Raw genomic sequence first — 13,179 nt, forward strand, 5'->3', positions numbered from 1 at the left:
TGGACTCCCCATGAGCTCCCAACCACCTCGACTTCCCTGCTTCCCTCTCAGCTGTGATGTCCCCTTCTTCTCCCACACTCCCCTCAGTCTCATTGCTCACTATGGGATGAGACAGAGGGAAAGGCACTAAACAGGAAATCAGGAGCCCTGAGTGTGTGTCTCCCCTGCCACTGACTCACTGCATGACCTCGAGCAAGTCGCATACATGTTCTTGGCGTTGGAGATGGAGATGGTCACATACGCTGCACAGAAACATGGCAACCACACTTTATGAACCCTACACAACTGCAGAAATGTTCGATGGCATGGATCCCTGATTCTTCCTGTATTATTCTTCTCATACTTCTGCCCTCATTTACCTCTTTATACTCACATTTGGAACATATTTATCAGATGCGCATTTTATAGCAGTTCCCGACTAATAGATTATCTTGCTTCCGTTTCCATCCCCCAGTTCAGAGGGTTCACATTAACAGAGATATCCCGTTGTGATCAGAGGCCTCCAGTGGCTCCCCACATCCTGGGTGATACAGTTGCCATCGCAGAGCTTGGCCTTCAGGACACCCGCAGTGGCTTCCCTCCCTCTGCTCCCTGCCTGCTTTCTAGTCAGGAGTGCCGACCGCTGTCCTGCTGCCAGCCCCAGCTGGGCCATCTCCATCTTGTCTCCTGCCTAGGCCAGTCTTGCCCTCCAAGATGCACCCAGGTCTCGTCCCTTCAGGGAGCTTCCCTTCTGGGAATCCACCCAGCCAGTCCATTAAGAATTTAGTGTTATCCCACAAACCATAAGGTAGAGAGACAAAGACCAGAGACTAAGCGTTGGCTCTGCCGTTTATGAGCTGCACAACTTTGGACAGACTGCTCACTCATTTTCCTCATCTTTAAAATGGAATCATAATTCCAGCTGCCTTGCTGGGAGGCTTCACTGAAACATGAGCATCCTTTCCAGACCCAAAAGCTCTGCTCACACGATCATCAGAAGTCACTGTGGTGATAGATGTATTGAGTAGAGTTTTTCGTTTGTTGTTATTTTGAGACAGAGTCTCACTTGCTCTGTCACCTAGGCTGAAGTGCCATGGTGCGGTCTAGGCTCACTGCAACCTCTGCCTCACTGGCTCAGTCGATTCTCTTGCCTCACCCTTACGAGTAGCTGGGATTACAGGCACACACCACCACACATGGCTAATCTTTGTATTTTACTAGAGATGGGATTTCACCATGTTGGCCAGGCTGGTCTGGAACTCCTGACCTCAAACGATCCACCCACCTCAGCCTCCCAAAGTGCTGGGATTACAGGCGTGAGCCACTGTGCCTGGCTTGGGTAGTTTTTTTGAGTGTCTTTGTCGCCCAAACTAAACTAAAATCTCCTTGGAAACTTTGTGGGGTTTTTTTGGTTTTTTTTTTTTGTTTTTTTTGAGACAGGGCCTCATTCTGTCACCCGGGTTGGAGTGCAGTGGTGCAATCTCCACTCACTGCAAGCTCCGCCTCGCAGGCTCAAGCAATTCTCCTGCCTCCGCCTCCCGAGTAGCTGGAGGCTGTGCACCACAACACTCAGCTAATTTTCGTATTTTTAGTAGAGATGGGGTTTCGTCATGTTGCCCAGGCTGGTCTCAAACTCCTGAGCTCAGGTAATCTGCCTGCCTCAGCCTCCCAAAGTGCTTGGATTACAGACATGAACCTCTGCACCCAGCCTAGAAACTTTCAAGGATACATTTTTCATTTCGAAATAAATAATAACATTATAGAGATTTTGGAAATGTCTCAAAAGAATTTTAAAAACCTTGCTATACTAATAAAACTACTATTCATAGTTTTTTGTGTACATCTAGTTTTTTGGTAAAACTCTAGTTATAACTTAAGTGTATAGATTTTATATCCTACGAGTTTCATTCATTTATATGATAAGCATTTTGTATTTTGTTAGCTCTTTGTTGTAATGGCCTTTTTAAATACTCTAGAATATTCCTTTGTAGATGAACCACAACTTACTTAAGCAAGGCTCAGTTCTTGAAAACACCAATAGCATTTTAAATAATGGACATGAATACTTTAAGCATTTTATTGAGAAGCCTACATATTTTCTCTGAAAATTTTTTTTATAGCTAGGAATATTTATTATTAAAATGTCATCATGTCCAAAATGTATTGTCATCTTTTTTTTTTTTTCAAAGCATTGGTGATTTTGTGTTACTCTTCAAAACTTTTTTGGAGGTTTATTGATGATAGGAAAATCACGAAGGTGGAAATTAGTGTATTTTAAACCAAGCATACGGATGTGCTAAAAGAGAAAGTTTTATGCCAGTTGGTATTCTTTGGTATCTGCTTTGGGGCTCCAGCCTGAGCAGCCATCAGAAACAGGGCAATGGCTTAGACGTGGATCTTGGAAGAGAAAGGCTACATCATCTTTTATACCTGGGTCTGGTCTGCAGTTGGTTTCTCTCTGGAGCCAGGAAGGACTGAAGTGTTTTGTGGTTGTGAATCACTTTTAATGGAAGTGACAACTTTACAAAATTATTCCGGAAAAAAATTTGAATTCCATTATTGTTCAGGGCACTGAAGTAAAGAAAACTTTATTGCTGTGGACAAGCTACCTGGGTCAGAGGAATTTGGAATGACATTTGATAAGTAGTTTGGCTCTTATGACCATGAATTAATATCAGAAATAGGACTCTTCATCAAAAGAATTTAGAACATTCGCTAGTAGGGTTTTTTGGCTTAAACCTAGAACTAATGTAACCGTTTTGATGAGATTGGATCCTTATTTGATTTGAAAACTAGAGCAGGACAGTCAGGGTGCACGGTGGTGGGAGTGAGACCCTCTTCTCAGGCCATATGGATGTTGCACCATTTAATGACCACCCCTTCCTTTCAGCCTGTGTACAAAATCTGATGATTGTTTCACCTTTTGTTCTGAGACGGAGTCTCACTCTCTTGCCAGGCTGGAGTGCAGTGGTGCGATCTCGGCTCACTGCAACCTCTGACTCCCTGGATCAAGCGATTATCCTGCCTCAGCCTCCCGAGTAGCTGGGACTACAGGCATGCGCCACCATGCCCAGCTAATTTTTGTATTTTTAGTAGAGATGGGGTTTCATCATGTTTGCCAGGATGGTCTCGATTTCCTGACCTTGTGATCCGCCTGCCTCGGCCTCCCAAAGTGCTGGGATTACAGGCGTGAGCCACCGCGTCCAGCAGATTGTTTCATCTTATGCCTCATACCGAAAGTTTAAAGGCCTCATGTTACTGGACCCAGAGTGGAAGAAGGAACCCACAGACCTTTCCAGAAATGCTTAACATAAACAGAAGAAAATGTAGACATATAGCCATTTTGTTACAGAGCACAATTTTGCACAGATGAGCTTCTGCCTATCCGAGCCCCGGGGCCTCACAGGCTTGCCGTCTCTCCATCTCCCTCGCATGCCCAACTCCTGGCCATGGACCAAAGGCCCACAAGCCTCCCTCAGCCTCAGGGAATCAACCATCAAGTGGCTGGTTCCTTGCCCCGACAACGCTCTAGGGAATCAGTACCGTGTCTTCCACTGGAGCCAAAACAGTGGACCTGCCCCTGATTGAACACCTTGTACTGCCAGGCTCTTAGCCAATATTGGCTGTTTCATCAGCCATTAGGCATACTGTGGATGTTCCTTAGGACATAGTCAGCACTTAGTATAGTCAGCACAGTAGTACTAAAAGGGATGGTCCAGAGCAAAAAATAAGCAAACAGATCTCCCCCTGCTGCCTCCACCCCCACACCCACTGGCATTGTCCTAGCATGCCTTACATCAGAGGCTGGCACTGTCTTCACTATATCTCTGTACAGCTGGCTCGGGACTAGGCACAAGTAGCCCCTCAATACATACTGCAGGAGTGAATAAGTGTTTCTTATTCCGCCTTTAGTTCTATCATTCAGAAACCAGGAATTCCATTTTGGATCACTAACTTAGGGTTACTTTCTAGTATCTTTCTTGTGGGCTGGACTTTAACCTCCCACATTTCTTATGTATCACTGATACATCACTTACCGGGCATGTTAAAGGCAGAGGTGGGCTTTGGAGGCCACTGATTCTAGTTGATCTTGCCAGACATTTTTTTTTTTCTTGTTTTCTCTTTGCTAAATAAAAAACAGCTGAATTTCTCTTGTTGATTTTAAAGAAATTTGATAAAAAGATTCCCTCAATCTGGTGCCAAGATCGTGTATACTACAGAGCAGGAAAGATGTTTTTAGTTGATTGACTTTGCACCCCATGTACATCTTGGGAAGAACAGTGGTGGCTGATGCTACTATTGAAAAGCAGTCCTTTCATTTTGTATATGCTCTGCTTATAGCTGAAAAACTCATAAAGAAGGTTTCTGTGTGTTTATATGAGTGTCAGTCAGTGTTTGTGTGAGGGTGTGAGTGTGTCTGAGTGTGTGTGAGAGTGAGGGAGCTTGTTATAAAGACTAACAACAGCCGAGTCAGGGAACAGCCACAGGCCAAGGGGGCAAGCTGGCCTGCTAGTGCTTTGCGTGTGAAAGAAAAGGTTAACTTTCTTCATCCTACGGATGCCTGTAGTACCAAATACGTAATTTCCATCACCACTTTCATCAGCGCTATATCGTATACATTGAGTAAAGTGGATCTAAATTGTCAATGTGGACAGCTTGTTATTTGAAGCTGCATAAATTGACAAAGTCAGTGTCCTGGCTTTGCTTTGTTGCACTGGTATTCACTAAACCAAACCTAATTTTCACAAAATGTAAATAACTGCAATTCTTGTTTTATTTTGTTTCGAGACAGGGTCTTGGCCGGGTGCAGTGGCTCACGCCTGTAATCCCAGCACTTTGGGAGGCCGAGGCAGGTGGATCACATGAGGTCAGCAGTTCAAGACCAGCCTGGCCAACATGGCAAAACCCCATCTCTTCTAAAAATACAAAAAATTAGCCAGGCGTGGTGGTAGGCGCCTGTAATCCCAGCTACTTGGGAGGCTGAGACAGGAGAATCGCTTGATCCCAGGAGGCGAAGGTTGTAGTGAGCCGAGATCACACCATTGCACTTCAGCCTGGGTGACAAAAAAAAAAGAGAGACTAGTTCTCACTTCCGTCTCCCAAATGGGAGTGCAGAGACACAGTCATGGTCATTGCAGCCTTAACCCCCCAGACTCAAGCGATTCTCCCACCTCATTTTTGTATTCTTTGTAGAGACAAGGTCTCACTGTGTTGCCCAGGCTGTTCTCAAATTCCTAGGTGATCCTCCCGCCTCGGCCTCCCAAAGTGCTGGGAGGTGTGTGCCACCACACCCAGGCAATAATTGAAATTCAAATAAGCCAGTGAAGAAAGTAAAGAGAACTGGTGCTTTCTCTAATCACTATTCACCCCCCACCCCGGCCCCCCACAATACTACTTTATTTACTTTTGCTTTTTAAAATTGTGATGAAATATACATAACATAATATTTTTCCCCATTTGTAAGCACACATTCATGGCATTAAATACATTCACAATGGTTGCACTACCATCACTATCTATACCCAGAACCTTTTCTTTATCCCCAACAAAAACTCCTTATCCATTAAATAATTACTCCCCTCTTCTGCCCCTGCCTATTCTAGGTGCCTGATATAAGTGGACTCATATAGTACTTGCCTTTCCGTATCTGGCTTATTTCACTATGCACCGTGTTTTCAACATCCATTCATGTATCAACATGGCCTTCTTTTATAGCCGTATAATATTCCATTGCCTGTCTGTGCCACATTTTGTTTATCCATTCACCTGTTGGTCGCTTCCTCCTTTTGACTATTTTGAATAGTGCTGCTATGAACATGGGTGTACAGATATCTAAGTGTCTCCTTTTGGTTCTTTCGGGTAATGCCAAGAAGGGAAGTTGCTGGTTGGGTTTTTTGTTTTTTTTTCTTTTTGAGAGGGAGTCTCACTGTCGCCCAGGCTGGAGTGCAGTGGTGCAATCTCAGCTCACTTCAACCTCTGCCTCCCGGGTTCAAGCGATTCTCCTGCCTCAGCCTCCCAAGTAGCAGGGATTACAGGCACTTACCACCACGCCTGGCTAATTTTTATGTTTTTACTAGAGACAGGGTTTCACCATGTTGGCCAGGCTGGTCTCAAACTCCTGACCTCAAGTGATCTGCCCGCCTCAGCCTCCCAAAGTGCTGGGATTACAGGCATGAGCCACCGTGCTTGGCCTCCAGTGGATATTTTTTTGTTTATTTGATTCTTTCTCTGTGTCTACCCCCTAGATGGTCAGCTTGGGGGAGCCTGACCTTTTCCCTTTTACCCTCTGCAACTTCCCGAGCATCAGAACAATGCCAGACACACACCAGGTGGCTGGTCCATATTTGTCGACTGAAGAACTAATCTGTTCTCTTTCAGTATTGGATACAAATGACCGATTTCTACGAAAAATAACCATCGGGCAGGGAAACACAGAGAAGGGCTATTCCCGGCAGGTAGGTGGTGCTTTCTTCCCGCTCTGTTCTTATGTTCATTTCTACTGGCCTGGGAGCTCACTCTTTGCGTTTCTGGTCTCATCCCCAACCTGTTGTGGCCAGTGGTTCTCTCACTGTTTCAGGCTCTCAGCAGGGCTGGGAGAGGATCAGAAGACATAGAGGCTCCAGTGTCTTTTTACCATCTTTTCTATGTATGTTTATTTCATTTTCTTTTTCTCATGTATGTTTCCAATTGTGTTTCTAGGAAGAGCCACTCAGGGTATTCTTTGAATATAAATTCTTACTTATTTTATTGGGAACCACCCAGGTAATACTACATCTGCATAACGGATAAATGAAAATCTCAGACACATTACTCAAATTTCATGTATCAAAGAACAAACACCTAGTTATTAGACTTAATAGCATGAGGATTTTTTAAAGGATAGTGGCTTATTAATACAAAAATGGCTTATTAATAAAATACAGATAATGCAGAAGAAAAATTATGTCTGACTTCATTGTAATAGATATTGGATATGCGTCAATGGCACTTAGGGAATACAAATTAATTCCTATGATTTTCCATCCAGGCACAGTGGGGTTCTAAATTGTGTTGTGTTTTTTTTTCTTTTGAATTGATTATAAACTGTGCATTTAAGAACAGTTTTAGATTTCTGTCCTTTATGTTAAGTTTTTATTAGTGAAAAAAGAGTCACCATACTATAGGAACCAATCCTTACACCAAATAGACTTGTGACCTTTTGAAGTGTCTTGAATTAAAAAGTGAATGTAGGTATTGGATTAAGAAGAGACACTAAGTTGGTGGACCTCGTCTCCTCCCAGTCCTGTAACTTACACACACACACAAACAGATTTCAAATATCCATGCTAGCAAACTGGAATCATTGCTATGAAGTTTTAGATAGTTCTGAAAAATAGGAAGATGGAATTAGATTGATGAATAAAAGGACAGCCCAAAATATGGTGGACTTCCATCCTTAACAAGCATTCTTACCTTTCATGTTCTTAGCCTCTCCTGCTAAAGTGGGAGCTTTATAAAAGCAGAGGTTATTCCCCTTTTTATTTGCTGCTGTATTCCCTATGCTCAGAACAGAACTTTGTTACATGTAGTCGTTAAGTGTTCAGTAAATATTTGTTGAACAAATGAGTAGAATAAGTAAAAGACAATTTATGGATACAGAACTAAAATGCCAACATAAAAAGATATTCATGAATAATCATAAAACTGCGAATTGAAATAATGGAGTATGATTTACCTAGGAGCTTGTCAAGTGAAAATAGTAGGTACTAAATGCTAGTGAGGATGCAATGAAATGGGGGCATTTATACAGCATTAGGGGGAGTAGAAATCCTTTTTGGATGAGTTTGTTATCACTAAAATTTGAAATGACCCAACAATTACAACTTTGGAACTAAAAATATTTTAATGAAAAGAACAAGAAAATGTGTAACGTGCAGGAAATAATTCTATTAGGATATTTGTTATGCCATTATTTGCAGTGGTGAAAATTGGAAACAATCCAAACGTCCAACAGTAGGGATGGCTGCATATATTTGATCCGCCATTTTGTCCCATGGGAGAGTTGAAATTAATAAATGTGTGTATAGGTGTCATGACATGAGTAGAGAGCTCTCATACACATTGGAAAGGTTGTAAAAACCATTTTAAAACTTCAAAGTAAAATACTGATAGTGTAAACCTGTTTAAGAAAAACCCAGCATGTTTACTTACATTATAGGCACTTACAACTTATTTGTGTATATAAGTGCCTAGAATGAAAAGTAGAAAGATGTATACCAACTGTTGGCATTAGTTGCCTGTGTAACGAAAGCGAGTATTGAAAAGGCCCTTTCTCTGCATAGTTTTTTACTGTTTAGGTGCTGGAAAGATGGAAGATTCACAGTGGCCTTGATTTCAGTGCCTACTCTGTGCATTGTATTGACAGTTCCGTTACATATATTAGCACATTTCATTTGTAAAGCTGATTTACAAATGAAGAAATTGGGATGTTATGTTAACAAACTTGCCCAAGGTTATATCTTGTGTTGCTTTGTGCATAGATATTTTTAAGTAAAAAGGGGTTATAGTGTATTTAAGAGCTTTAACTGCTTTTTATTTATCATAAGGCCGTAGTGAAGACATCTTTTTAGGTCAGTAAAAGTAGTACTGTATCTTCATTTTTAATGACCACATCATATCTCATAGAGGTACCATAGTAGATTCAGCCATTTCCCTGTAAATGAACATGTAGAGTGTTTGCAGTTTCGGGCTATCACAAGTAAGCTGTAGTAAGTATACACATATATTTGTGTGTATACTTGATAATATCCTTAGGATTTTATTCCAGATGTGTGATTGCAGAGTCAAAGAGGATACAAATTTCCAATGTTGACACATGTTTTGACATTAACTTCCAGGAAATTCATACCAATTCACATCCTTGCCAATATCCCATATTGGCCTTTGTTTAAATGTGTGCTGAATCCCTCATTTGCCCTATTGTGATTATTATGCATTGCATACCTGTATCAGAATACTTCATGCAATCCCTAAGTATATACACCTACTATATACCTGCAAAATGAAAAGGTAAATACTAAATCAATAAATGTGTGATAATCTGATAAACAATAAAAATTTCATTTGCATCTTTATATGATTTTGAGATATTTTATTTGCAAAACAAAAACGAGCAGCCTTCCTCTATGCCCATCATTTAGTCATTAAAGTGAATAACAGTGATACTTTAATTGACCCAGTTGGTTTCATATTTTTTAAGCTCAAGATGCGAAATTTTGTAATTGTAACAATTAGAAATGAAGAGCTTGAATATGGATTATATATTATTCTTATTTACACAGCTAATATTTCAAGAATATGTCTAGTCTCATGATGTTTTGTACAGAAAATCTCAATATTTTTTAGTCATTTTCTCATATGCACTGTTTATGATAGAATGGTAGTATAGAGAACCCTAAGTTTCATACAATGGAAAACCACTTATGTTTGGAATGAGTTATATTGAGAATGTAATAATTGAATATAGTTGTATTTGACTTTCAGGTAATATTTTTTCACTAAAACAGTGACTAATGCAATCTCAACCAGGAAGTAGCCAGAAAGCTCCTTATTTCCTTCATTTCCTTACTTGTCAGTGACGGAAATGGATAATAAAATATCTCATAAGGTGATCCCACCAGGGCACAGCCATTCTCTCTCTGCGTAAGCTTCAACTTGTCTGGCTCACACTCCCCTTGGGAAGAAGAGAATTAAGCTGGGGCATAATGAAGTGGTTCTGTCCAGAGAGACGTTCCTAGTGGCTGAATTATGAGGAGGAGGAAGTACACATTCCTGTGTCCCTTTTATTCCATGTTGGACTTTGTACAACATGGAGCCAGAGCCAAGAGATGGGAATAGGAAGTCCTAGAACTTTTTGCAAAAAGTCTCTGCTCTCTAGCTTTCACTGCTGAAAGCTTCAAGATCTGATGTGGCCATACCCTCCCGGGCAGCTGAAAATTGAGTCTGTGCCACCAGTTGACTGGGGTGCCCTCCCTGCTGTGTTCAGACCCAGCTCTGGGAAAGTAGCCTCACATGCAGGAAGCCAGCATCTTTCACTGCCCCTTGTCTCTGTGCCAGACAGACAATGCGGCCTTCTTGACAGACCTATTACTAACGAGGGAGGTGGTCCATAGGCTAGTCATTAATTCAGTTGATGCATATTGCGTGCCTACTGGGTTTCATGCTCCTTGCTGGGGATTCAGAAGTGAACCTGCCTAATATAGTCCCTGCTTTCATGGCACTTACGGTCCAGTGGTAGACTGATAATGACCACACTAGACTGATAATGACGTTAGTAATCAATTAAGTCTGAGACATGCTACAACAGCAAACCATGTGGTAGTGCTGTGAGTGGGTGTAACAGGGGTCCTAACTCAGCCCACCCTTTGCTGAGCAGAGCATGGCAAAGAGCACATTCCCCCTGGGAGGCCACCCTAGGGAGCACCAGGCACAAACCCTGCATGGTCCAGACACGCAGAAAACTGATGGGATTGCATGCATGGCCTTTTGAGGGCAGACCCTCTGGGCCTGTGGTTGCTTCATGGCTGCAGTCCAGCTCCTTGTGGGAATGACCATCCCATTGGCACTGTCGCTGACCACTACCTGTGTTTGGGCTGGTTCAGGCGCAGTTTGACATCGCAGTGGCCAGCGAGATCATGGCAGTGCTGGCCCTGACGGACAGCCTCGCGGACATGAAGGCACGGCTGGGAAGGATGGTGGTGGCCAGTGACAAAAGTGGGCAGCCTGTGACAGCAGATGATTTGGTGAGTGTTTCCAACCCGGAAGCTTCAGGGAGTGGACGGTCCTCGTTCTTTGTTACCAGAAAAAGAAAGGTTTTCTTCCTTTTATCAGTGGGTGTAATGAGGATACAGAAAAAAGTTTCCACACACACATTTCTTCCCCCACAAGCATGTTTGCCTGACTGCTTCCTAATGTTCTCACAGTCATATATGACGTGCTTATACCTGGCTGCAACAAAAACACGTGAAATTTATTTCAGGAGCTTTCCACCATCCTTGCCAATCCTGATCTCTGCTTCTGCCTGGGCTAGGGAGGAGTCATCCCCTTGCAGTCACTTGGTAACTTTTGAAAAATGTACCTTGTATGCCTGCCTGGAATTGAGGGCAAATCACCTTTCCAAGGAACAGAAGGAAGTGGCTCTGTTTCCTTGAACAGGAAGATAAAGTTAAAATTGGCACATTTCTGGCACCAGCCTGGCTTATTGTTTAATTTGGGGCCTTTAATTTGGGTTTCATATTATAAAAGCAAATCTCTGCCTCAATCAGTCTTGCTTTTCTAATTCCCCTTTGAGTAGTTGTGTTGCTTTCTTGCTTTTCTAGTTCCCCTTTGAGTAGCTGTGGTGCTTTCTGTAAAGCTTTCATGGAACAGCGTTGCCTTTTTTAGTGCTTTTTCTAATTGGCACGCTAATCTTCTTTTCTTCTTCGTCTTAGTAGTATAATAACAACCTTTCTTGTTAACTTTTTTTTTTTTTTGAGACAGAGTCTGGCTATGTTGCCCAGGCTGGAGTGCAGTGGCACGATCTCAGCTCACTGCAGCCCCTGCCTCCTGGGTTCAAGCGATTCTCCTGCCTCCACCTCCCGAGTAGCTGAGATTAGCGGCGTGCACCACCATGCCCAGTTAATTTTTGTATTTTTAGTAGAGATGGGGTTTCACTAGGTTGGCCAAGTTGGTCTCCAACTCCTGACCTCAGGTGATCCACCCACCTTGGCCTCCCAAAATGCTGGGATTACAGGCGTGAGCCACTGCGCCTGGCCTTTTCTGGTTAATTTAAACTCCACATATTCCATAGGTGTTTTGTTTGCTTGCATTTTTGTATATAAGTGCATGGATGTGGACACAGGCCTCTAAGATAGCCATTACTCCAAATTTAAGCTTACTTTCCCATATACTGAATCTCCTACAATAATGGAACTTAAAATGCACACTGGCGATTGATAAGCAGTTGTGAACAGAGAAAGGCAAAGTCACATTTTATTAATTTCAAGGGCTTAGGGTGTAATTTGAATTCTTTTTCAAAGTGTCCTGATTGTTTTTCAGCTGCTTTTGAAGAAATGAATCTAACTCATCTCAGAGATCTTGTCAAGTAAATTCAATAGATCAATGTATGTCAGCAGCCTATGGAATATTTAGTATAAAAATTAAAGAGAAAACCCTCAGGTTGCTATAAAAGTGCTGCCTAATTAAAATTACCAAAATCTCATTATTTCTATCTAAACTAACATACTATAGTTTCTGTCTAAATACATTGCTCTCTATTTTATTAATTTGTATGGCAATAAATATGTGTCAGGAACAGTTTTGAAACTTAATCCTCAAATACTACTTCCTTAAATTTATTTATTTATTTATTTATTTATTTTTATTTATTTTGTTTTTGAGATGGAGTTTCGTTCTTGTTGCCCAGGCTGGAGTACAATGCCGCAATCTTGGCTCACTGCAACCTCCACCTCCCAGGTTCAAGTGGTTCTCCTGCCTCAGCCTCCCAAGTAGCTGGGATTATAGGTGCCCACCACCACACCCAGCTAATTTTTGTATTTTTAGTAGAGATGGGGTTTCACCATTTTGGCCAGGCTGGTCTCGAACTCCTCAGGTGATCTGCCCACCTCGGCCTCCCAAAGTGCTGGGATTACAGGCGTGAGCCACCATGCCCAGCCCTTAAACGTATTTTTGTGTGAGTGTATGATAAAAATCTTGGATCTGGAACAAGCCCAAAGATTACTCTTTTTAGTTACCTTTTTAAATAAACTCTTTATCTTTTTAATCAACTCTTTTTAGTTATCTTTTATGTTTCTTGTTAGCAAAAAGTACCTAGTTTATGCAAATTGTGCTTCATCCAGTGGGAGCTATTGAGAGTTGGCCACCCATAGAAAATTGAGGGAGGATTTTAGAAACTGCTGAAGGTTTCTGCCACATGCCTGATTCTGATACACCCTGGAAGAATCCATCCGAGCCTTCCCCACATGGACACAGAGTGTGGAATGCTAGCAGTGCACAGAGGGTGGCAGAGCTTGCCCTACACATGACAGCACAGGCGCTGAGATGTGTCCCAGAAAAATGAGCAGGTAGAAACCTACCTGAGACATCCAACAGAAACATCCCTCTTAACTTCCTTCCTCCTTTAGTCTTTTGAATCAGTTTATTTGGTTGGGAAGTGTAAGCAAG

The 13,179-nt window shown here is 42.1% G+C and overlaps 1 protein-coding gene across 8 annotated transcripts in view; it reads left to right on the forward strand.

Moving 5' to 3' along the window:
- Window positions 1-13,179, forward strand: part of MTHFD1L (methylenetetrahydrofolate dehydrogenase (NADP+ dependent) 1 like) — a 236,051-nt gene that overhangs the window by 83,819 nt on the left and 139,053 nt on the right. For all 8 annotated transcript variants that reach the window (XM_030809836.1, XM_030809837.1, XM_030809838.1 and 5 more), the window contains 2 exons: window positions 6,358-6,434; window positions 10,620-10,760. In XM_030809836.1, coding sequence (XP_030665696.1) covers window positions 6,358-6,434; window positions 10,620-10,760 — 218 coding nt within the window. The remainder of the gene's footprint in view (window positions 1-6,357; window positions 6,435-10,619; window positions 10,761-13,179) is intronic.

Source organism: Nomascus leucogenys, chromosome 3, assembly GCF_006542625.1.
Source record: "Nomascus leucogenys isolate Asia chromosome 3, Asia_NLE_v1, whole genome shotgun sequence".
NCBI classification, from domain to species: Eukaryota; Metazoa; Chordata; class Mammalia; order Primates; family Hylobatidae; genus Nomascus; species Nomascus leucogenys.